The following is a 27,073-nucleotide window of genomic DNA, read 5'->3' on the forward strand; positions in this document are numbered from 1 at the left end:
AAGTCCAAAATCACCAACCTCAACGACTACCGGCCGGTTGCCCTGACTCCAATCCCCATGAAGTGCTTCGAAAGGCTGGTCCTCTCCCATATTAAATCCAGCATCCCTGCCTCACTGGACTCCCATCAATTTGCATACAGGGCAAATAGATCGACAGAGGATGCCATCTCTCTGGCCCTTCACACTGTCCTGACTCACCTGGACAGACAGGGCACGTATGTGAGGATGCTCTTCATTGACTATAGCTCTGCATTCAATACGGTCATCCCCACCAAGCTCACCACCAAACTCCACCAGCTAGGCCTCAGCTCACCGATATGCGCTTGGATCCTGAACTTTCTCACGGAGCGACCGTAGGCAGTGAGACTGGGCCCGCACCTGTCCTCCACCATCACCCTGAGCACCGGCACACCACAGGGTTGTGTACTAAGCCCCATGCTCTACTCCCTCTTCACTCACGACTGTGTCCCTGCATTCGACACCAACACCATCGTGAAGTTTGCAGACGACACAACAGTGATTGGGCTGATCACCAACGGTGATGAAATGTGGAGCGGAGGTGCAGAACCTGGCGGACTGGTGCGCCAATAACAACTTGGCACTAAACACCTCCAAGACCAAGGAGCTGATTATTGACTTCAGGAGGTCCCATTCTGGAGAATACGCCCCAATCTCCATTTATGGGGAAAGTGCGGAGAGAGTGTCCAGCTTTAAGTTTCTGGGCACTCACATTTCAGAAGACCTCACATGGTCCACAAACACCGCCGCGCTGGTCAAGAAGGCACAGCAACGACTGTTCTTCTTGAGGACATTAAAAAAGACTGGTCTGCCCCAACAGCTGCTGACAACGTTCTACCGCTGCACCACAGAGAGCATACTAACGTATGGCATCTCTGTGTGGTATCTCAGCTGCACGGATGCGGAGAGGAGAGCTCTACAGCGCGTCGTCAACAGAGCGCAGAGGATCATCGGGACAGAGCTACCAGCCTTGGAGGGCATCTACCACACGCGGTGCCTCAGGAAGGCCCTCAGCATCCATAAGGACTCATCACACCCCTGCCACGGTCTGTTTCAACTACTTCCCTCCGGCAGACGTTTCAAGGCCTTCTACGCCCGAACCTCCAGACTCAGGAACAGTTTCATCCCAAGAGCTATAGCGGCTCTGAACCGGCCCTAATGAGTGCCCCCCACCCACCCCCTTTGGGCAGTCTCCCTCAGATGGTCACGTCAATCAATTCAGCTTGTTTATTTATGTATTGTATGTATTTACCTTTCTTGTACATCAGTGGAGCTGCACACTAAATCTCGTTGCACTGACGTGCAATGACAATAAAAGATATATTATTATTATTATTATTATTATTATATCAGTGATGAATAAAATGTAACTTGAATGAGGCCAAAAGGAATAGGAAACATAGACTGGCCCATATAATTTAGAAGTAGATGGGGCTTGGGCAGAATTTAACATTTTCTGATTCTGTCAACTAATTCTCTTCTGGTCTATTATTAACTAAAAAAATCTTTCAGATGGGGATAATGTGCAATCTTTCTTTATTCATTGATAGGATGTGCGTATTTTAGGCTAGTTTGACATTTACTGCCCATGGTTAATTGCTCCTATATTTAATTAGCAGCTTCCTAGAGATGTTTAAGAGTCATGCACATTCCTGAGTCTGTAGTACATTATCCTATTCAAGCACATTGCCAACCACATTATCCCACCCAAACTCATCACAAAACTAGTGTCAGCAACTGGACACTCCTCTCCCTGATGAACAGACCACAATCAGTGAGGATAGGCGACAGATCATCCTCCATGATAATCCTCAACACTGGTGCTCCGCAAGAAGCGTTCTCAGCCCCTTTCTTTACCCCTTATACACCAAAGTAAAAATCCAATTCAATTTATAAATTCATATGTGACACCACGGTAGTGGGCTAAATAATGAGGAAGTAGATTGAGAACCACTTGACCTGGTGTCAAGATGGCAACCTCTCTCAATGTCAGCAAGATAAAAGAGACAGTGATTAACTTCATATCCCTGTGTATACATTGACGATGCCAAGTAGAGATTGTTGAAAGCTTCACGTTCATAGAAGTAAATATCACCAGCAACTTGTCCTGGACTAGCCATATCGAAGCAATGGCCAAGAAAGCATACTGATGCCTCTACTTCTTTAGAAGGCTTAGGAAGATCAGCATGTCCCCAACAACTCTCACCTACTTCTACAGATGTGCCTCTTGGTACTAGTCCAATATTGTAACCAATATATTAATGCAGCCATCATTTCTTGTCTCAAGATTTCCACCCCCCCCCCCCCCCCCCGGTACTGAGCGATTTTAACCAAACATTACCTCATCCATGGGCACATGTTTCACAAGTCCACTGACAACAGTTCTCGGATTGGTTTCTCCAACATCAACCTCTTCAACATAAAGCAAGTCAGCATCAGGATGCCTTTTAACAGAGGTGATGCACCCAACACGTAGGTCTAAGCGAGAAACGTCAATTGGTTTGGAATCATCGCCACTTCCCATTGTCTGTTTCTTCTCTTTCTTTTCTCCTGCAAATAAAAAAGAACACCATCTAACATTTCAGAAAGCGTACCTAGTTTTGTGACATATCACGGGTAAAAATATCTGCTCTTGTTCAAAATAACATTCTGTAGGTATGTTGCAAAGCCTACCTGAAGCGTCGTTGAAAATCTGTCGCTGCGGGTGTGCGCGATTTTGGCGCCGTTTAGAGGGGGGCGGGTTTAAAACGCGATTTTCTCTAGGCTGTTCAAATCGAAGATGTTCAGCCTAGTTAATTATTAACGAAAAATCGCTGGAAGACCCCGTCGCAAAAGCTATTATTAGTTTTAAAGGCCTCGTATAATAGTTATAGTAGTTTAAAAATCAATCTCTAAACCCGCGACCACCAGCAACCGGAGGGTCTCATAGAGCAATTAACTGAAGGTAGGCTGTATATTTTTACATTAAAAAGGGCTTCTTAAGATCCCTTTATACAAAGTTTAATATTGCGAGTAGCTCATTTTGAGCCCATTATATCCCGCAGTATTTTTCTGGGCATTTGGGGCACAAATCCACCGCAATGTGAACGTTCTAAACCAGCGCATTCCACAGGGACCCACTGGAAAGCTGATTTAAATGGCCATTAATTTACAGCAATTGAACACTGAATTCCTTCCATTTGGCCTATAAATTAATGTAAATGAGATTTAAAAATCATGTTTTATTGTGAATTATTTGTGAATATTATTTGGACACTTAGGCTATTTAAAAATGTTAATCATTTATTAAGAAATGGATAGATGTTTAGATCTAGTAATTGAAGTCTGAAATTAGCTACAATTAGGTAACTAACTAATTATATGCTTTAATTTCAGGTCATCCAAGTAAGATTATTTTATATTTGTTTCAGAATGCTTCAATCTATGATAACTGAAAATTTCATTCAGTTCTCTTAATTTTTAAGAAAGTTATGGGCTTTTGACTGTTCACGATCACAGCTTTTTTGTTATGTCCATAGAAAATCAATAGGGAACAAGATGCTCATTTCCGAGTATGAAAATGGCCATAACTTTTTTAATACTTGAGATATGAAAGTGAATTAGGTGTCAAATTAAACTTATTTTTATGCTTTATCTGATGGGATAAATTACAGACTTGATTTTTAAAATCTCAAAATTTTGTAACATTGCTACATTCTGCATTTTATTGAACAGTGTTTTACTGCAGAAAACATTGTGCGTCATAGAACAAAGGCAGTAGATTTGGTGCTGAAATAAAAGGACTCAATCTCTTTAGGCTGTGAACAACACTGTAGTTGTTATTCAGTATGCTGTGGGAACGGGAATAATGCAAGGAAAATACTTCAAAATTATTATTTTTGACAATTGAAAGATATACTAAATTTTACAAAACACACACGGAAACATGAAATCAAAACTCAGGTGGGATGATATTTTTTTAAAGTCTTCTAAAAATGCACCCCAAGGCTACTTGAAGACAGGCATTTCCTGACCACCAAATATTAGATTCAGATTGAGACTATCCAGATAACTGTAACCAGGCCTGGAATGGATCTAGAATTATAATGTTACAGATTAAATAAATGCCACCATGCCCAGTGTTTCATCAAATATATAAACAATCTTGCATGACTTTATTAATAAAATCTTGCAACCACCAAAACATTGCAAGATAAATGTTAACCACAACTTAATAGAAAGTCAATGAAAGCATTATTCTACTGTGTCATTATATAGAGTGAGATATGTTGGGCTCTGCAACTGAATTTGGGAATAACACTAAAGTGGAATCATCCTGGAAGTTAGGAATGATTAAGCATTTTAAATACCTCCCATGTAGTTCCAAAGACTATCCAGGTACCGTTATATTAGGACTGGAACATAATTAACGAAGAGGGGATATTCTCCACTAAACAACACATTAACACCCAGCAATTCTAAAAGACCGATCAAATACCAGTCTCCAGTGAACAACACAAAATGTTGGAGTAACTGAGGGTTAAGCAGCATCCCTTCTTCAAACTGATTGTGGGAGAAAAGAAAGATGCAAGAGAGGAGGGGCAGGATAAAGCCTGACAAGTAATAGGTGGATACAGGCAAGGGAGGGTTTTTGACAGGCAGATGGTTGGACAAAGGCCAGAGATGAAAAGACAGATGGTGCGACACAGATGGATTGAAGAGTTGCAAAAGTTGGTGGAAGGAACACATGTAGAAGGGGAAATGGAGGGGAGAAATAGTGCAAGACCAGGTGGGGCACACGGTGAGGAGGGGAGGTGGCGGGGGTGAGGGAGGGAGGGAGGTGTAGTAGTTACCTAAATTTGGAGAATTCAATGCTCATATTGTTGCGTAGTAAGCTATCCAAGCAGAATACGAGGTGCTGCTCCTCCAGGTTGCCTCACCCTGGCAATAGAGACAGCCCAGGACAGAAAGGTAAGTATGGGAATTGTAAGGGTTAAAATGGTTAGCAACTGGGAGATGCAGCAGGCCTTGGTGGAGTGAGCTCAAGGGTTCAGTGAAACGGTCACCGAGGTTACACTTGGTTTTGCCGATGTAGAGGATGCCACATCGAGGAATACCCAGATGCTGAAAGTTGAGGTTCGAGAAAGTGCACATAAATCTGTCTCAAATGGAAGGACAGCTAGGGTCACTTTCCACCCCACCCTACAAACATACAACATAACTAATGCCAACAGTCATTGTAAAATTTTTTTTTTTAAATTGCAGATGCTGGAAATCTAGCTATCAATATGTTCTCTATCTAACCTTTGAGAATATTCAACCACAGCAGTTTCCATATACTTCAATGTTGCATTTTGGTCTGTAGTTTCTTCAGGAATTAAATACCTTTTTTATCTGGTTTCTTGTCCGGCTTATCTTGCTTTTCTTTGTCTTCACTTACGTCTGGTGTTTTCACATTTGCCTTTGTAGTAGCCACTGCCGTTTGTGGAGACAAACAAGTGGACTGAACGAAAGCCACTGATGGAAGTGGCATTTGTTTAACTGCAAAGAAAACATTCATAATGAAAGTTAAAATAGAAATCTATATTAGCTGTAATTTTCACAATTCTTTATGAATTTCTGGCTAAAGAACATTGGTAATTCAGTTTATAAGAAATGATTGAATTAGTGGAAGTACAGGAGCAATACGATAGCAAGTTATTAAAAGTTTAAATAAACTTTACCAACTTCAAATATTGCAAAATATATTTTTTGCATTTGAATCACTGAACCAGGAGACGGTTTTAGGCAAAATGCATTACAATTTGACCTGTTAACATAAAACACTTTAGGATTTTATGGAAATAGTGACATAAGACAAGTAATAGAATCCATATCAAAGGTCTGTAGATTTTCCAAGTTAACAGTGCCAAACCATCAGGTGGCGCCAGCAATGGCTGCCTCGCCAACAGTCTGTCTGTCTTTTCCTTCTTTGTGTTTTAGTATGTGATAAATGTAAGTTTTTAGTGTTCTTTAGCTTGTTTTATGAGGGGGTTGGGTATTTGGAGAAGCTTTTTCGAATCTCTTACCTCAACGGAGATGCAATTATTTTTCCTATCATATCTCCGTCCGCACTGCGGCCTAACATTGAGAAGCTAGCAGCCTTTGCTGGAGACCGACATTTGAGAGCTCCACCGCGGGTGCCTGCGGACTTTAACATCGCTGAGCCCGCGATCCCCTCCAACCGTGCTTGCGGACTTACATCACGGAGCCTGCAGTCTCTGGTCAGAGACTGACATCGGGAACTCCAAGCCGCGGGTGTTTCAACGGCCCCGACGCGGGGGCTTCGACCGCCGGCTGCGGGAGCTTTGATGGATGGTTCAACTCCCCCGACGGCGGGAGAAGTAAAGAGGAAGAAGATTGAACTTTTTTGCCTTCCATCACAGTGAGGAATGTGGGGAATCTGCTGTGGTGGCTATTTATGTTAACTTTTATGTATTTGTGTATCTTGTTGCTTTTTTTCCCCGTATGGCAATTCACATATCACTGTACCTTAATTGGTTCATGTGATAATAAAAGACCTTTGAACTTTTGAAGTCAAGAGCATTTAGCTGTTGCATATACCAGCAACAGAACAATAACATTCTTGCTTGCTGCAATTTAATGGGTCCATCAATGCAATAAAACACATAAATATTTAATAATCAATAATACAAAATAACAGCAATTCTAGGCAACTATAATAGTGCAAATCTGAAGTTTGTAGTACAAACAAAGACAGTCCATAGAAGATCATAGTTGCCGAGGTAGTAGTTATGTTGTGCAGTGCTCAAGAACCTGATGGCTGCTGGGAGGAAACTGTTCTTCAATCTGGTGTTTACAGTTATCATGCTCTTGTACCCGATGGTGTTAGTGAAATAAGAGAGCATGGCCTACCTTCGATTCAACATGCTATGACCTCCTTAATCAAGAGCCTTCTGAAAATTTAAATGTACCACATTCACTAGTTCTCTTTGCCTACACTGCTAGTCACTTCCCATGTTTATTTGAGATATAAGAAATATACATAAGTATATTATAAATAAATTGTTTCCTATTTAAATTCTCATAATTACTTATCCTGTCATATATCCGGTGGGCGGCGCGACCGACGTCGCAGCGGGCTCTGCAGTCCGTCTGTCTTTTATTTATTTTTTTGTCCTGTTGAGGGTATAGTTTGTAGTGGGTTTTTAACTGTGTATGTGTGGGGGGCTGGGAACTTTAAAATCTCTTCCCTGTACGGGGACCCGACCATTTCTCTGTCGGGTCGCCGTTGTCGTTGGGGCTTAGCACCGTGGAGCAGCCTCCAACCGGAACTACCTGGGGGCTCCAGTCGCGGAGCCGGCGGAGCTGCGGACCTACCATCGTGGAGCTGGCCAGCTTCGGAGCATGGAGAGCTGTGGTGGCACGCCGCTGCGGCCCGACTCCAGAGCTCGGATGCGCCAGCCGCAGGCCCGGTGGACGATGACATCGGGAACTCACGGGTCCCTGGTGAAAGACCCCTTTTCGAAGCTCCCGAATTGCGGGGTTGAAAGTGACCTGGAGCGGGGCCTTACATCGCCCGGCGCGGCTTTAACGGCCACGGGACTCGCTAGCGCCTGCCGGGGGCTCTAACATCAAGACCCGGAGCAGGGCCTTACATCGCCCGGCGCGGCCTTAAATGGCCGCGGGACTTCGGGGCCTTTGACATCAGGAGAAGAATGGAGAGCAGGGGAGAGACAAGACTTTGCCTTCCATCACAGTGAGGAGGAGATTCACTGTGATGGATGTTTGTGTAAATTGTGTTGGTGTGTGTCCTGGTTCTTTTCTTGTTGTATGACTGCAGAAACCAAATTGCGTTTGAACTTCATTTGAGGTTCAAATGACAATAAACGGTATTGTATTGTATCTTGTGGCAAGGAAAAAAAAATACAAACCAACTGAAAGGAAAAATAAAGGAGTTCTCAACCATCGTCTCTCAAACTTCTACAAGAGGACGGTGGGAGAGCATTTGACTAATTGCACCACATTCGGTTTTGGAAATTCAAACACACAAGAACAAAGGAGGCTGCAGAAAGTGGTGGATCTTGCCAGGTCTACCACTGGTACTGACCTCCCCCCAACTTGGATGAGACCAACAGGAAGCACTATCTCAAGGCAGCAACTAATAACAAAGACCCACTACACCCTGACCATACTCGATTCTGCCTTCAGGTCCTTGAAGGCCATTACCTCCAAATTCAAGAACTTAACCGTATCTCAGCAACGACCCATTACAGACTTCGCACTATCATGGTTGCTCCAATTCTTATGAGAAATGTACACTTTTGAATTCCCATCCTTTTCAAAGGCAACCAAGCTAGCTGCAGGAAAACTTGTCAATTTGCAAGTGAAATATTAAATTATTCCTTGGCCCAGTAAAATAAAAAGTGGATTATCCTAATCAAATTTCATTTTGCTTGGTCTTCATGTTTTTGTACAGTTGCAAATTATTTGGTAGCATAAAATTCTACCTCCATTACAGGTCTCCGCTTCAACGAGTTTCTGTTTTAAATCGTCTATGTCACTCTTCAACTTTGCATTTTCAACACGAAGTCTCTTTTCTTCTCTTTGGGAAGCCTGGAGAACTTAATTGCCATAAAAAGTTAAAACAGGAAATATGTGGTATACACAAATTGAAACGTGCTTGGAAAGGCTACATAGCACTTAAGTTCTGATTCAAAGTATTAACACTACAGATACTCCCCGATTTATGATGCTTCGACTTACAATATTTCGACTTTACGATGGTGCAAACGCTGGGCAACAGCACCGAGCCGCAGCTCACTTCCGGTCACGTGATCAAATTGTATTAAATGCGTTTTCGACCTACGATATTTTCGATTTATGATGGGTTTATCGGAACGTAACCCCATCAAAACACGGCAGAAAATTAGATTGAAGGTATGTGAGCTACATGGACAAAGGCCATCACTTCCAGTGGTATGACAGATTGAAACTCTCGTCCGGCACTCTTGGAATCTGTGCAGTCAGACCACAGAAATTGCCCCCCCCCCCCACGAAGAACCCACATAAACATATGCCTAACGCCTCAGCTTTCCCATTTACTCTGCACATTCCTTAAATGTCCTAGCTTAAATAAGCTAGCAGCTGCAAGTATCAATGAGAGAGATTGCTTCATCAATTTCCAAAGTAAATTCCTCAAGTGGCTTCCCACTGCAAACTGGAACAATGCACAAGGTTTTCTTGGTAAACATTCTGAGAGAGCAAAATTTGATCCCCATCTCAAATGTTGCCAATACAGAAAAGTTTTCCAAATACAAAATGTAAAAATACAGCCCCTCTGCACACTAATGGCAACAGATTCAAAAGATGCTGGGCCATTGGCAGATCAGAGAGACTTTCAACCCGTTTCCTATTCTCTGTGCAGCCAATCACAGCACCGATTTAGGAGCATAATCCATCACAAATTCCAAACAATTGTTTGCTACATTTCAAAGCAGGGCTTTTTTAACTTGACAAACTGCAGCAAAAAAAAAATTTCTGTTTACTTTCCCTAGTTGTCAACTGAAAGTTGCAACTCCTACTATTGTGAAGTTCTACAAAGAACAACCACCTCTTGATATCTTCACCACATAGCATTCGCCTCTCTATCCGACAGGTCACTTTTGAGACATTGCAACAAGTTCTCACAATCGCACAGAGGAATATTGGGTCAATTTCCCCAAATTATGACTCAGTATTTGACATCCCATTTCACCCCCAGTTGAGTTTCTAACTGCACATCCTCTCCATTACCAAGCTAACCTACTGCAATGACCCATATATGCCCCTTTTCAATTTACCTTGACTTAAAACCATTACCATGCCATTGTTCACTCCAATCTCCAACATTCCAATTCAATTTGGTCCCGCTTTCCAACTTCAGCAAACTGCAGCTCATTAAAACCTCTAACTCAGTAGTTCCCAACGTGGGGCGTACGCCCCACAGGGGGGCAATTTGATTTTTAAGGGGGGCATCAGGTAAACATATGTAGTTTATGTTTCAGATGTTATTTTGAGTAAATTCCATTTTCTGAGAATTATTTCTTTGTCTGCTCGTGCTAAAATATGGGGGGGGGGGGGGGGGGCATCAGGATTTTAGAGGTGATTAGGTGGGGCATGGCCAAAAAAAGTTGGGAACCACTGATCTAACTCTAAACCTTAATATGTACTAAGCAACATTCACCCATCTTCCTTGTTTTGAACCCAAATTTGACATCCAAATTGGAAGTGGCTCAGCTTTAAAATTCTTATCCACTTTTTATCCACAAATCCCTCAACAGTTTTAACTTGCTCAATAAAACATGAAAATCATAGAATTTCCTTAATTTAGCTTCATGTCCAAAGAAATGTTGTCCACTGGGAGGCACCAGCAACGGCTGCCTTGCCAACAGTCTGTCTGTCTGTCTTCTTTTGTTGTTTGTTTGTATGTGTTAAGTGTATGTTTTATATTATTTTTATTAGAAAATGTTTTCTAATCTCACACCTCGACGGGGATGCAAATTGTTTCTGTATTGTATCTCTGTCCGCACTGCAGCCTAACATCGAGGAGTTGGCGGCCTTTGCTGGAGACCGATTGTGAGAGCTCCACGGCGGGTGCCTGCGGACTTTAACATCATGGAGCTTGCCATCCCTTTGCCAGGGATCAACCTCTGAGCTCTATCGCAGGAGTCTGCGGGACTTTAACATCACGGAGCCCGAGGTCTCTAGTCAGAGACCGACTTCTGGAATGCCAAGCCGCAGGAGCTTTGAACGCCCCGACGCGGGAGCTTCGGCCGCCGGCTGCAGGAGCTTCGATCGTCCTGACTGCGGATGGTTCGATTGCCCCGACCGCGGGTGATTAAAAGAGGAAGAAGTTTGGACATTATTGCCTTCCATCACAGGGAATCTGATGTGATGGATGTTTATGTTAACTTTTATGAAGTTGTGTCTTGTTGTTTTTTTTTTTTTAGTATGGCTGTATGGCAATTCAGATTTCACTGTACCTTAATTGGTACATGTGACAATAAACTGATCTTGAAATCTTGAAAATTAAATTTCATCACTGAAATTAATTTTCGTCAGTGCATGAGCTGCAAATCCTCAAATTGGCTTCATAAACATCTATATCTATATATATCTTCTATCTTCTTATATACTATTACTAAAACTCTCATCTTGTCCTGCTCTGGTTTGCGTTGTTTTTAAATTTGCACAAAAACGGTTCCTTATAGCGCTAGTAATTTTTTCGCCACCTTACTCACCGTTCTCCCATGCTCCAAGCGCACCAGGTTTTGTTGCGATCGGTGAAATATTACAAAAGTTATTGGTCTGTTATTTGCTGGGACAGCGACGCCCCTTCCGGCACCCGCTGTCAATCACCGCCGCCGAGTATAAAGCTGAAGGAACAGTGTGGCTGTGTTCCGCGGGCGGGGCTGTGAGCGCGACATACGCTGGGGACGGGAGCTACTGAGTGAGTCCGGAGCCGGGTCTTGGAGCCGCTGAGTGTGGTCGGAGCCGGGGCTGGGAACCGGTGAGCCCACACACCCCCCCTCCCACACAACCCTCCTCCCACACACCCCTCCTCCCGCACAACCCCCCTCCCGCACACTCCCCCCCATCCCCCCTTAACCCTCCCACACACCCCTCCTCCCACACTCCTCCCACACACTCCCCCCCCTTAACCCTCCCACACCCTCCACCCTCCCACATACACACCCTCCCCGACCACAACCCCCCCTCCCCTACAGCAACCCCCCCCTACCCCCGCACCCCCACAACCCCCCTCCCACACACTTGTGTGCGGTCGGAGCCGGGGCCGGGAACCGGTGAGCCCACACACCCCCCTCCCACACACCCCTCCTCCCACACCACCCCCCCTTACCATCCACACCCCTTCACCCTCCAATACACCCCCTCCCCTACCACAACCCCCCACCAGCCCCCAACAGGCCCTGCCTGAAGCTGTCCCCCTCCCCTGGCTGCAGGACGCTCCCCGCCTGAAGAGACGCCCCCGTCCCGCGGTTACAGACCATTTGCATTGGGGGAACAGGTGAGTGGTGGAATATTGTATTGGGAATGGGTTGCATTGGGGGACCCAACGGGTCCCACTTAGTCTAATACATAACTGAAACTCTGATCTTGTGCTCTTCCGGTTTGCGTGGTTTGTCTATTTGCGCAAAAACGGTACACGATAGCTCTATGATTTTTCGCCACCTTATTCACCATTTTCCTGTGCTCAAGTGCAACACGTTTTATTCCGATCGATGGTATAGTTTAAAAATTATCAAGGTGTAAAAATCTTAAAAACCGCGTAAGCGCAGATTAATCTCCTCTCCTGTCAGTCAGCACCACACAGATTGGTCTCCTCTCCTGCCAGTCATCGCCAGGGCCGGACGGCGACGCCCTTTCCTTCGCCATCGCCGCACTGATTGGCCACGTCAGGCATCAGTCGGCTGGAGGTCACCACCGGCTCCGCGGAGAAGGAGTGGGGATGGGGCTTTGACCGCGGCCGCAAAAGAAGCCACGGCCTGGGCTGGAACCAAGGACGAGCCTGGTTCCGGTGTCAGGGACGAGCCCAGAGATGAAGTCGGGGCCTGGACTGAAGGCCAGGCGACGGCCGAGCTGAGGGCTTGGAGACGTGCCCAAGCCCAGGGCCTGGGTCAAGGCAGTGGCCGAGCCTGGGGCTGGAGTCAGGGCCGAGCTCGGATCTGGAGCCCAGGCCCCGGCCGAGCGGGGTCTGGAGTTATGCCCGAGCCGGAGCCCTGGCCCCCCGTCCACAACTTTGTGATGGACCGGCTGCGTAGATGGTGTCCCAGCACCTCAAGGGCCACCCTGCTGCCGCCATCCTGTAGCACAGCCTCCGCTTGGCTCGGCCACCCGCCACCTTTACCCCACCCCCGGCACAGCGAGCCCAGCTCCATCAAGGCACAGGTCCGCGAGTGCTTCGCCCGCCTGCTGGCCACCTACAGCCAGGGCCAGACCGAGTACGAGAACAAGGCCGAGTTCAAGACCCTGGTACTGCTCTACGACCTGGGTCGGTGCTGGGGCAGGGAATGGGAGTGAGGGGAGGAGGATGAGGGAGATGGGGAGGGGTGGAAGAGGGAGATGGGGAGGGGTGGAGGAGGGAGATGGGGAGGGGTGGGGGAGGGAGAGGGTGTGTGAAGGAGGGAGATGGGGAGGGATGGAGGAGGGAGATGGTGGTGGAGGAAAGAAATGGGGAGGGGAGTGTGGAGAAGAGGGTGGGGTGAAGTAGGGAGATATGGAGAAGAGTGGGGTGGAGATGGGGAGGATGGAGGATGGTGGAGGTAGATGAGTCAAGAGTGGAGTGAACGAGGGAGATGGGGAGAGGTGAAGGAGGGAGGTGGAGGGAGTGGGGTGGAGGAAGGAGATGGGGGTGAGGTGAGGGTGGAGGAGAAATATGGGATGGGGGAGGGAATTGTGGTGGGAGAGTGGGCAGCGAGGGGAGAGGGTGGAGGAGGAAGATGAGGCTAGAGTTTGGGATGAATGAAAGAGGTGGGGAATAGACCTACAATGGAGTGGATGAGGGTGATGGGGTAGTATGGGGGAGGAAAATGGTGGGGAGTGGATTGGAGAGGGAGATGGCACGGAAGGGTTGATGGAGAGGGGTGAGAGTGTGAGGTGGATGAGGGAGTGGGTGCAAGATGAAGATGGGGTGGGGGGAGTTGGGTGGAAGTGGTAGATGAGAGGGGAAGTGGTTTGGAGGATGGAGTGTGGTGGAGGAGCGAAAGTGCTAGAGGAGGCTGGCGGGAGTGGGGAAACACAGGGAGAGTAGAAAGTGAACATTTTTTAAAAATCTACGAATGTTGGCAACCTATAATAAAAACGGAAAATTTTCAGCGGTTCAGGTCTATGGAGAGGGAGAATGAGAGGGAGGTTTTGGAGAAGGGGTAGTGGGAGAGATGGGTTGTGATGGTAGAGAGGTGTGGGGTAAGGGAGAGCGGACAGGTGGAGGTAGGGTGTGAAGGGTGGGGATGGAGAGGTGAGAGGGGGGAGATGGTGAGGGAGAGGGGGAGATGGGGCAGGAGGGGTAAAGGTGGAGAGATGTGGGTTAAGGGAGAGGGTGATAGTGGGAGATGGAGAGGGAGGGATAAAGGAGAGGGTGATAGTGGGAATGTGAACCTACTAACTTTGTGTGCAGTTAGCCCCTATCCCCCCATACTATCCCTCCTGCTCCCCCCCCCCCCCCCCAGGTCAGGAGGGATAGTGGGGGGATAGGGGGAGGTGAGGAATGGGGTATAGAGGAGGGTAGGGAGGGGAGAGGAGTTATGGAGGGAGGGAGTATGGGAAAGGAGTAGGGGAAAGAAGCGGGAGGATGAAGAGGAGGGAGTGCTGGGGGATGAGGGGAAATGAGCCACGCCTGCACAGTTGGGGGCTATGGGCGAGTGGTGGAATATTGCGTTGGGGGAAAGGTTGAGTGGTGGAATATTGCGTTGGGGGAAAGGGTGAGTGGTGGAATATTGCGTTGGGGGAGCAGTCTCAACAGGTCTACACTTTGTCTAGTCTCTAAATAATATTTCACATAATATCAATCAACCATAACCAGCCAAAGAGATACTTGGTAATTTCAACATTAATCCATCTCGGTGACAAATTTAAGTGACAGATTGATTTTACATACAATTATAAATACTTGCACAGTAGATTGGATTGGTGCGAGAGTCTAGGCCCCATTTTATTCCTTCGTCTCAAATGATGTAATATTGTTAAATCAGAATTCTTAGTGAAAAAATTATGAAAAAGATGAGCATAACAATACATTAACAAACGTACTTGCTTTCTCTTTAAGTAGTGCCACTTGTTGTTTAAGGTATTCAATGACTTGGTCAGCTTCAACAGCCCTCTGCTCCAAGCGACTTAATAGAGCATGATCATTAGACATCTTCATTAATTGACGAATCAGAAACCTGAAGGGAAAAAAGAGAAACTCTGTTCAAAGATACCAACTCACATCATTTAAAAAAGTTTTAAATCTCGAAAGAGCAGGTAAGAAAGATTTAAGTGTTCCAACAAATATGCTTCATTGTTTAACAGAACAGCTAACAATGAACAGAAATTGAATTTATCATTATGTTTTATAGAGTCTGCTAATATCATGTAATGTTTTTGATACAGATCGAAGTAGTGAAAACAAAATTCATTATCAATTTAAGCCAAATATGCTTTGAATTCCCCGCATTTAAAAAAAAAATAGTTTATCATACGAGAAGCTGTTACATAATTCTTAGAAAGCTATTTATTCTTTTTCAAGATATAAGATTGACTTGCATTTGTTACTCATCTCCAATTGCCCTTTCGAAGGTGGAGGCGAGCCACCTTCTAATCCTCTCCAGTCCCTACAATGCTGATGGTGAGCATCTTCCAGGACTTAGACCAAGCAATGATGAAGAGCCTGATGAATTTCCAAATCAACATGGAGTGCAACTTGGAGGAAGACATGCAAGTGATGGCATTCCCTTGCATCTGAATGCTTGGCTCCTTGGTGTAGCATTTACATATCTGAGAGATACTGGTGCACAAGCCCAGGCACACATGAAGCTAGACACTGGTTGTCTTGAGATTTTCCAGCATTACAACTGTATCAATAGACAATAGACAAAAGGTGCAGGAGTAGGCCATTCGGCCCTTTGAGCCAGCACCGATATTCAATGTGATCATGGCTGATCATCCCCAATCAGTACCCCATTCCTGCCTTCTCCCCATATCCCGACTCCGCTATTTTTAAGAGCCCTATCTAGCTCTCTCTTGAAAGCATCCAGAGAACCTGTCGCAGAGAATGTGAGGCAGAGGCAATGCAATAAGTCAGCAACCTCCAGACCAAAGAACAAAGGTCAAAATAATAGAACAGATGAGGGCAAAAAAAAAAAAAATGGTAACTGGAAGGTTAAAAATCTGGCAAATATATTTCAAGCCAAAGAATAGAAATAATCATTTTATTTGGTAAAGAAATATCACCATCTTAAAATTGGTAGCATGGTTTGAACTCAGGTAGTAACTTTACCTGGAGTGTGACAATGTAGGATTTGAAAAGATAAACAAAATGTTAGATAAAAAAAGATATTGTCAAACTTGAAACTTGAAAGGGTTCAGAGAAGATTTACGAGGATGTTGCCAGGACGAGAGGGTTTGAGTTGTAGGGAAAGGTTGAGTAGGCTGGGTCTCTATTCCTTGGAGCGCACGAGGATGACGGGAGATCTTATAGTGTATAAAATCATACGAGGAATAGATCAGGTAGATGCACAGAATCTCTTGCCCACCGTAGCGGAATCGAGGATCAGAGGACATAGGTTCAAGGTGAAGGGGAACAGATTAATTGGAATCTGAGGGATAACTTTTTCCACATAAAGAATGCTGGTTCTATGGAATAAGCTGCCAGAGTAGGTAGTTGAGGCTAGGACTATCCCAACAGGTAAGAACAGTTAGACAGATACATGTATTGGACAAGTTTGGAAGGACATGGACCATGTGCAGGCAGGTTGGATTAGTATAGCTGGGACATGTTGGCCGGTGTGGGCAAGTTGGGCCGAAGGGCCTCTTTCCACACTGTATCACTCTATGACTGGGAGATGAGGCTTCCAAATGTTGTTATTTTATTTAAATATAAAATTAATGAAAAGTTATTTTCTCTCATTCTTCCCACTGTGCAACGATTAACATTAATGTCAAATGGAAGCTCCAATTAATCTTCTGTAGCATTTAGGTAGAATTAATTCAAATACTTGTCCAAGGTAGTCTGAAGCTCAATTCACAGCAGCCAGTAATAAAAAGGAGAGTCGATGGACATATGTAAAAAAGACATTGCAGGGATACAAGGAATTCAGGTGGGAGTAGGATTAAGAGACCTCACCGATCCAAAGGACTGAATGGTCTCATTCTATGCCGTTATAAAAAAGGCAAGAAAATGTAATGAATAAATTCAAGGCAACAGATTAAGTATGCTGACCTCTGTGACAGTTTTGTATTCTGCATTCCTACAGAACAACTAATCAGAACAATTAATTAACATTTTTTTTTTAATCGAAGGCATTAATACATCTTATGCAAGTACAGAAGGTGATATTGTTGTGATATTAGATTATTTCATGTTGTTTAAAAGATTGAGATGGCCTTAGCTCTTCGACCCATGTACTTTGCTCCAAGTGGCTGAAGGATGGGCCGAATTTGGAAGATTAAAGGATGCAGGTCAAACAGATACACCGGGTATTGGGGTGGAAGATTGCAACCTTCATGTGGTCCGCCCTGTTTCGACTAATGCAATCGACTCGATGTGCACAAACAGAAGATCAAATAGTACAAGTTGTCCAACAACTTTAGGCTGTGCACGCCACACGAAAGAAGAAGACGGGTATTGGAACTTTGACACAAGGTATGGAGGAGGATTGAGAAGATAAAGGCAGATGATGTTATTATCATCAAGGTGTCATGGTTTATATGAATCTGTGGTGCATAAAGATGTTCAAGGTGGCATGTGGCCATAGTGGAAACATAGTATTCTGAGTGTGTACTACATGTGCAAAAGCTTCAGGAAGAAAATTGATGGCATGCAACTTGAGGTTATTACTTTCAGTAGAGTCAGCCATGTGCGGAGGGTAAACACCAACAACACAAGCCGGTTGGGCTTGTATGTTGGGCTTATTTTGATTTAATTTTATGCAATCGTCGGGAACAATGAATAGTTAAATACTGTTAAAATAAGGCTATTGAAACATTTAAGGTATAAATTAACAGCATCAAACATTTCTGATTGTCTTTAAAAAATATGATTTGGTACATTTCATAGATGAAGTGGAAAAGAATGAAAATATTTTAAGGAAATCTACAAACATGGGATAAACAGAAATGATAATGCTCAAGGATCAAAAACACATTGCAAAAATGGGATTGTTAAAGACTTGATTCAAGTATTTATTTTGCCAAGTAGAAATATCAATAAAACTCCTTCAACCCCCACCACCCCCTTGAAACTGATGTTCAATATATCCATAACCAAAGCCCAGTGCAACACCAATGGAAAAACTACAAGACTAAACATTAAGCAAACAGGCCAAAGCTGAAAAGATAGGTTATGACATTACTAATCCAAAGAAGCAATGATAATGGCAGGAATTACCGTTTTTCTGTACGTTTCCAACATTTTCTGTATTTTTGCATATATTCTTAGCAATCAGTGCAAAATCAGTTAAGTGACTTATGAAGACATATGTCCCTCATTCACTCTCTCTCCAATGTTCCTGCGGAATAATCTAATGTCCCTTTAGCAGCTATCACCATCCTGCATGTTCCACTGAATGTTTTTTATGTTTATACACATACAACAGAATACATAAACATTTTGTCCAATTAATCAACCGCAGGTTTTTTTTTTAAAATAGCATGGCAATCAAATGTTTCAACTGTTGAGCAGTTAAATAAATACTTTTGTTTTTACAAAGAGCATTCACACTAAGTTCTGATCTTGGTATCTTTTGTAAACCAGCATCTGCAGTTCCTCGTTTGTACATCTCACCCATGATGTCACAAGTTGCCACAGATGAAAATATGTTTTTTATTTATATTTATCTATATATCTATAGATCTTTATATATATCTATATACATTATTTATTTATTTGCCTCTGTACTCCAGAATTTTAGATTTGTAATAGAAAAAAAAATCACGTGGTTAAAGTGCACATTGTCAGATTTTATTGAAGGCCATTTTTATACATTTTGGTTTCACCATGTAGAAATTACATCTGTGTTTAGACTTGTTGACGGGGTACGTGTGTGTGTGTGGGGGCGGGGTGGGGAAACTTTTAAAATCTTTCCCCTGCACGGAGAACCCGACCTTTTCCCTGTCGGGTCTCCGTTGTCGTTGGGGCTGAGCAACGTGGAGCGGCCTCCAGCAGGAACGACCTGGGGCTCCAGTCACGGAGCCTGCGGACCTACTCACCATCGTGGAGCTGGCCGAGTTCGGAGCGGTGGTGGCGCGCTGCTGCGACCGGACCCCCGGAGATTCGGAGGCTTACTGCAGGTCTGGTGGACAGTAATACCGGGAGCCCGCGGGTCCCTGCTGGGAGACCGCTTTTCGGGGCTTCCGCAACGGCGACTTCTCCCGCCCGAGTTGCGGGGTCGAAGAGTACCTGGAGCGGGGCCTTATATCACCATCCCGCGCGGCTTGGAATGGCTGGGGGATTTTGCTAGCGCCCGCCGGGGGCTCCAACACCAAGACCCGGAGTGCGGCCTTGCACCACCCGGCGCGGCGTTAATGGCCGCGGGCCAATTACCATCGCCCGCCGGGGGCTTTGACTCTGACATCGGGAGGGGAATGGGGAGTGCAGGGGAGGGATAAGTTTTTGCCTTCCATCACAGCGAAGAGGAGATGCGCTGTGATGGATGTCTGTGTAAATTGTGTTGTGTCTTGGGTCTTTTTCTTGTGTGTATGACTGCAGAAACAACATTTCATTTGAACCTCAATGAGGTTCAAATGACAAATAAAATTGTATTGTATTGTATTGTAGTCCCCCACATTTCAGGGCACCATAATGTTTGGGACACATGGCTTCACAGGTGTTTGTAATTGCTCACATGTGTTTAATTGCCTCCTTAATGCAGGTATAAGAGAGCTCTCAGCACCTAGTCTTTCCTCCAGTCTTTCCATCACCTTTGAAAACTTTTATTGCTGTTTATCAACATGAGGAGCAAAGTTGTGCCAATGAAAGTCAAATAAGCCATTATGAGACTGAGAAACAAGTATAAAACTGTTAGAGATATCAGCCAAAACAACTGGCTTACCAAAATCAGCTGTTTGGAACATCATTAAGAAGAAAGAGAGCACTGGTGAGTTACTAATCGCAAAGGGACTGGCAGGCCAAGGAAGATCTCCGCAACTGATGATAGAAGAATTCTCTCTGTAATAAAGAAAAATCCCCAAACATCTGTCCGACAGATGAGAAACACTCTTCAGGTTAAAAAATTATCAATTCTTGAGTGGCCAAATCAATCACCCGATCTGAACCCAATTAAGCATGCCTTTTATATGCTGAAGAGAAAACTGAAGGGGACTGGCCCCCAAAACAAACATAAGCTAAAGATGGCTGCAAAACAGGCCTGGCAGAGCTTCACCAGAGAAGACACCCAAAGAATCGCCCACTTCAAGCAGTCATTGTATGCAAAGGATGTGTTACAAAATACTAAACATGACTACTTTCATTTACATGACATTACTGTGTCCCAAACATTATGGTGCCCTGAAATTGGGGGACTATGTATAAACACTGCTGTAATTTACACACACACACATATACACATACATATATACATACGTGTGTGTGTATATATATAACACTGAACTTTATTTTCTCTTTTATCATATTGTTTACAGTGTACTATGTTTACATATTCTGTTGTGTTGCAGCAAGTAAGGATTTCATTGTTCTATCTGGGACACATGAGAAAAAAACCTTGATTCTTGTGATAGTGATCACATCAAATGTGCCTGAATGTTTCTCCTTACCTTAAAGGCTGAAACAAATAACAATCCCCCTTACAGTACTGCAGTTGGCATTAGCCTAATCACTGCAGGCTGAAAATCAAATCTGGAATCATTTTGTTTAAAGCAGATAGTGAGAGTCAAGTAAGTTAGCATTAATGTCACACCTATCAAGTCATTACAATTGGAACTGTGAGCTTTTCCAAGAGACTAAAAGCTTTAGCATAGCTCTGGAATACATGTTCTTACCTTCAGTAAAAGCCCTGTCCCACGGTACGAGTTCATTCCAAGAGCTCTCCCGAGTTTGCCCTGATTCGAACTCGGAGACTAATGCCCCTGTCCCACTTAGGAAACCTGAACGGAAACCTCTGGAGACTTTGCGCCCCACCCAAGGTTTCCGTGCGGTTCCCGGAGGTTTTTGTCAGTCTCCCTAATGGTCGAAAGTGGTTTCCGCTTCTTCTATGTTCCGGAGGTTATTTCAAAAAATAAAAAACCGGCCGCAACTAAAAATAGGTTGCCGTTTTAAAAATCGGTAATTTTTTAGTCGAAGCCGGTTGAGATGCTAGTTGAAGGTGGTTGCCGGAGGTTGCAGGTGGTTGCCGGAGGTTGCAGGTCGTGGAAGGTAAGACAGAACAGATAACATAGAAGAACCGGAAACCACTTTCGACCATTAGGGAGACTGACAAAAACCTCCGGGAACCGCACGAAAACCTTGGGTGGGGCGCAAAGTCTCCAGAGGTTTCCGTTCGGGTTTCCTAAGTGGGACAGGGGCATTACGGTAATGGCCACTCGTTGGTACTCGGGGTTCTCGTGGACATTTTTCAACATGTTGAAAAATCTTCACGAGTATTCCCGTGCTTACCTGCCGTTAGCGAGTCTTCCCGAGTACCTGCTCCGACGTACCCGCTACGTTCATTCTCCGTGCTTACCACGAGTTTGATTTTTTTTTAACTTGGGAGAGCTCTTGAAATCAACTCATACCGTGGGACAGGGCTTTTATATTGCGGAAGATTCATCAGACAGCAAAGCAAATGCAATACAATGAACCAAGTATTAAGTTAAACCATAGAAGAATAACGGTTGCACTGTTGTTGGATTCAAATGTTGTTGGTCACAGAACAGTTGTTAATCTATTCAATATGTAGACAGAGATTAAAATCTATAGGACTTTAAATTTTGCCATCCTATGTGTATGTAAATTATATCCCACATAAACTTAATCCACATCTCCTCTGAGTATGCACAATGTTTTAAATGTAATGTAATCATGGCTGTAACCTCAGATTCTTCTTTCTGCATTTAACTGGCATTATATTCCAAAAACTTGAATTATAAACATTAAAATATCTATGTACATTTTAATTATTGATTTCAATTAATGTAACATTACATTCTGAAACTAAATACAAATACCCTCTGACACTTCTGAAATCTCCAACATGATCTCAGCACTAATCACATCTTCCCATTTCCACACTCTCCTAACTACAATTAGTCTGAAGAAGGGTTCTGACCCGAAATATCACATCCATTTTGTCCAAAGTTGTTGCCTTACTCCAGCTTTGCATCTACCTTTAATATCAATACCTTTCTCACATTCAAAGTAGCTCAATTACTGCCAAATAGCAGAACACTGACATTTGTAACTTTAATCTACCAAAGAATTCAGAATATTTCAAATTGCCAAGTGCACATTTGTAATAAATTAATTGCAGAACAGCAATTAGTTATACTTTCCCTATACATCACATTGATGCAATGATGCATTAATAATGAAAATTAAATCTCTTGAATAGTATTATAATGCAGCTGTCCAGTTGATTATCGAAATTAAACAGTAATAAAAATAAGTAAAACCAGGGATTTTCTGCATATTTCATAACCTTCCTCCTTTTGTGCCATACTAAGCTCAAGACCAGTATACAAGAATAATAATATCAGATTTTAACCATTATCATTACCAATAAAACAATTTCAATGTTAAAACTATTTATGGCAATAATTCATAACAAATGCACTTTTGTACACAATGTGTAGGAAAGAACTGCTGATGCTGGTTTAAATCGGAGGTAGACATAAAATGCTGGAATAACTCAGCGGGACAGGCAGCATCTTTGGAGAGAAGAAATGGGTGATGTTTCGGGGTGAGATCCTTCTACAGTTCTTCAGTTACTCCAGCATTTTGTGTCTACCTTTCGTACACAATGTTGCATCACTATCAATAAACATCAATGTCTAATAATCAAATGCAGTAACATTTGGGAAAGTTTGTAAACGTATTTAAATTTGCACACTAACTATTTGACATGTCAAATTAAAAAGCTTTGTTCATCAACCGACTCCAACTGGTCCAGAACGCAGCCGCCCGACTCATCACCCATACCAAATCCTGGCATCACATCACTCCAGTCCTCAAACAACTTCACTGGCTTCCCATCTCCCACCGGATCACCTACAAAATCCTGATCCTCACCTACAAAGCCCTCCAATATCTGCCCCCCCCCATATCTCATTGACCTCCTCTCCCCCTACCAACCCTCACGGTCCCTCAGATCCACATCAGCCGGTCTCCTCTCCATCCACAAGTCCAACCTCCGCAGTCAGCTCCCAGGCTCTGGAACTCCCTCCCCCAACTGATCCGCAATTCCGTGTCCCTCACCATCTTCCAGTCCCGCCTCAAGACCCATCTCTTCACCTCTGCCTATCCTTAGCCCCACGTCCCCGTCCCTTTTCATCTGTGCATTAATTGCCTCATACTGTGTTTTGTATTGAATTCTGTCTTTACTTTGTGTACTAGTCATGTCTCTACTATTTATTTCATTCCCCTTGCATGTTTTTCCTCTACATGCTCAATTTTTGTAAGGTGTCCTTGAGACTCTTGAAAGGCTCCCATAAATAAAATTTATTATTATTAAAAATTTATTATCACTTTCCATTCAAATTTTTTTTAAATTATTAAGACTCACTCGGGATAAAATGTACGGGATAGGCTTGCTATTTAAAAACGCTAGGAGGACTACAACACGTGTTAGTCCATAAATAAACACTGCATACCAGTGTTATGTGAAACTAGAATCCGTTACACAGTCCGACCAAAATCAAATTGCATGCACATATTGTATACGCCAAGTGACCATTTCACAGGGATGTAAAGAGCTTTTCTGGAACCCTTTCTGTGCAAGTTATTAGTCAGGTCACTATGAAACAGAATCACACTTCAAAAGATAATGAAAATGAAGATTACACTGTCTTAGAGTTTCAGCAATGCCAGAATGGTCATAAAGTTCCACCACTGCAATGTTCAGGCTTCCTAACCAATAAAGATAAACACTCAAAGATATTCCATCCACTAATCATTTTGTACAGATCTCGGTCGTAAAATTGTATCCTCACTTGTTTGCCACTTATGCGACTCCCATTTTATAATTGATCAAGATTTACTTTTAACATACCACTTACTATTTTGTATTCCTCAGGTTTGTAATCTTTTGGATAATACTTTAAAAAAGTCTGCCAAGCCGAATTCTCCCAGGTCCCTTCTTTAAAGTAAAGCAGCTAATTCCTGGGATCAGTTCTGTTGCACTTCCAATGTTTGAATGTCTCCCTTATGTCTCTGTAACCAAATCTCAAATAGAGATCTGAAAATATCCTCGGACCAAAACACATGGCATTTGATGGTGACTTCATCTGTCTGAAGCTTCAACATGATTGGCTCGGACTGTTGAATACATCCAAAGAATGTTTAGTATATTACTGCTGCAATACTAGTCTTGCCTTATCTCAACAACATTCATTGGTCATATGTTTCCCATGTTTCTTGCAAGTCTGCACTAATACGAACTCGACCACATATTAACACTATTACAAAGATGCTATTTATATTTCTATGTCGCCCAAATCTTGCCTCTCAGCTTATCTACTACACAAATACTCATCCACATCACACTACTGCTGGATTTGTGAGACCAGAATCCTTGGATGACTTTCCATTTTCTTCCACCCATAGACACAAGTGAATCCAAAGGTTTCCTGCCTTTGACCCAATTTGCAGCAAGTACTATTGAGCATCATCCCCAGGATCAGTGACTCATAATGGTTCTTAAGAAAGGTCTTTCAACATTACCATTGGCAAGTCAATCCATGGCCTTACTCCATCTTCTCTGCCTCTACAAGCCAGTGACATATCCTCCACTTCTGACACTTTCAGCATCTTTGAGTGTAATTGGTCTACCATTGAATTACCACATCCAGCTAATAGAATTGAGATCTGGAAATTCTACTCTAAAGCTCCTTGCCCACCTACTATCTTTTGTTTTTAAGATGCTCATTCCTTTTTGACAATACTTTTTGTCCTAACATCTTATCTGACAGTGTTACCTTTGTAGTGATAACCATTGTTGCAGTACCTAGGGCAAGCGGCTGTTATAATTTACTCTTTGTGGCATCAAAGTTTAGGGTTTTATTGCTCTGCCCATTTTGAGCGACCCGTTGTCAAGCTTAGAAATCGAAGTACCTGCAATAAGTCATAAAACCCCTGTCTCACGGTGCGAGTCCACCCACGAGTGATCTCGAGTTAAAAACAAATCAAACTCGTGGTAATCACGTAGAATTAACGTAGGGGGAACGTCGGAACCCGTGGACGTAACTTAGCAACTCGTAATGCTAACGGCAGGTACTCAGGAAACTTGTTAACTCGTGAAAAATGTTCAACATTAATTGGCTTGGTGTAATTGTAAATTGTCTCTAGCGTGTGTAGGATAGTGTTAGTGTGCGGGGATCATTGGACGGCACGGACTTGCTGGGCCGAAATACCTGCTTCCGCCCTGTATCTCTATACTAAACTAAATCTCAAGAGAAAAACTTACTTTGCTTTTGTAATGGGCAGAGTCTGTGACAGTGTTCACACTCTCTTGTGTCTCTGTTTTGCTTTGTTTCCTTGCCTGTGAACTGGCTAGAATTTGCAAAGGTCAGCAGTCAGGAAAATACTGACTAAAAATGAGGGGGGTTGGGGATTCAGTTACCAGTCTATGATGTAAGAGGGCAAGTTTCTTTACAGATGCAATCTTCTGCCCCGAGCTAAACGCTTCAGATACTCTTTTCAAAAATTCAGGTTCATAGAAAGAAATGTGAGCAACTTTGTTTAGTTTAAGGAGTGTCAAAATGAACTGCAGATACCTGTTTACACTGAAGATACACACAAAATGCTGGAGTAACTCAGCAGGTCAGGCAGCATCTCTGGGCAAAAGGAACAGGTGATGGTGTTGGGTCTGATGAAGGTATCTCGACCCGAAACAACACCTATTGCTTTTCTCCAGAGATGCTGCCTGACCTGCTGAATTACTCCAGCAGTTTGCGTCTATTTTTTGTTTATTTTAGTTTAGTTAGTGTACAATGGAAAGCTTTTTGTTGCGTGGTATCCAGTCGACAGAAATATTATATATGATTACAATCGAGCCGTCCAGAGTGTACGGATACAGGATAAAGGGAATAACGTTTATTGAGAGTGAATTGGTGAGCTTGGCTTTCAATTTTATTTCAGCATGGAACTTTGCACGGCTTCTATGAATAATATTTATAGACTATGTTCTATATTCTACCAAAGATTGCATTACAAAGTGGGTGAGCCCTGAATGACAAGAACCGTTTACTGATAACATGGCTCATAACTCACCAAAATGCTGGAGTAACTCAGCGGGTCAGGCAGCATCTCTGGAGAGCATGGGTAGGTGACGTTTCGGGTCGAGACCCTTCTTCAGAAGGGCCTACTCAGGATTGTTTGACCCAAAACGTCACCTTCCCACATTCTCCAGAGATAATGCTGCCCGACCCGCTGAGTTACACCAGCACCTTGTGGCTTAGGAACTGTAGATGCTGCTTTACTTAAAAAGACACAAAATGTTGGAGTAACTCAGCAGGTCAGGCAGCAGCATCTCCGGAGAACATAGATAGACGGATGACGTTTTGGGTCGGGACCGTTAACGTAGAAGATAGAACAGTTCCTTGTATCTGCATTAACCTCAGAGTTTGTTTGTGAAATGCCTTCAGGTCTTCTGTAGAGTGGATATCTCTCCCATCTGTGCGTCAATTATAATCACAGAGCTTGCTCCATCTCGAGGGTCAATATAGTGTATCTCCCACTTCATCATCAGCTGTAGAATCAGTTTCTGCCCACTGCCTCAAAGTGCAACCAGGCTGCAAGTCATCCAAGTTAGCTTTAACCCGTGCTCTCTCTCTCTCACTATATCATTGAAATGATAAGCCATCGATCGGCCCGCTCCATGCTGGCTGCCTGCCCAGCCTGCGTTCTTAATGTTCTCACTGCAACAGGTCACAAGTCACCATTACTGGAGTAAACAGGCTCTCTAAGCAAGCTAGGGTGCACCCTACAGCCATGGTGCATAGATTAGCGTAATTTATAAACGCTTTATGTTGCGACGGTGGGACGGCTGCTCTGACGGACATACTGGGTGAGTAGAGAGATACACACTGCTATCCCTCTGGTCTATGGACCTTGCTGTCGGGGGAAAAAATAACGTTAATGTTCAATTTACCTAATCTTTTTGTTAGA

The 27,073-nt window shown here is 43.6% G+C and overlaps 1 protein-coding gene across 3 annotated transcripts in view; it reads right to left on the minus strand.

Annotated features, from left to right (window-relative positions):
* Window positions 1-27,073, minus strand: part of aimp1 (aminoacyl tRNA synthetase complex interacting multifunctional protein 1) — a 50,462-nt gene that overhangs the window by 16,617 nt on the left and 6,772 nt on the right. For 2 of the 3 annotated variants that reach the window (XM_033022126.1, XM_033022122.1), the window contains exons 2-5: window positions 14,809-14,942; window positions 8,508-8,621; window positions 5,383-5,538; window positions 2,360-2,568 (exon numbers count right to left, since the gene is read on the minus strand). In XM_033022126.1, the coding sequence (XP_032878017.1) occupies window positions 2,360-2,568; window positions 5,383-5,538; window positions 8,508-8,621; window positions 14,809-14,923 (594 nt within the window). In that variant the 5' untranslated portion in view covers window positions 14,924-14,942. Of the gene's footprint in view, window positions 1-2,359; window positions 2,569-5,382; window positions 5,539-8,507; window positions 8,622-14,808; window positions 14,943-23,964; window positions 24,123-27,073 lie in introns of those variants that run through there. The other variant, XM_033022129.1, reaches the window with a different exon arrangement.

The sequence above is a fragment of the Amblyraja radiata genome, chromosome 1, assembly GCF_010909765.2.
Source record: "Amblyraja radiata isolate CabotCenter1 chromosome 1, sAmbRad1.1.pri, whole genome shotgun sequence".
Taxonomy (NCBI): domain Eukaryota; kingdom Metazoa; phylum Chordata; class Chondrichthyes; order Rajiformes; family Rajidae; genus Amblyraja; species Amblyraja radiata.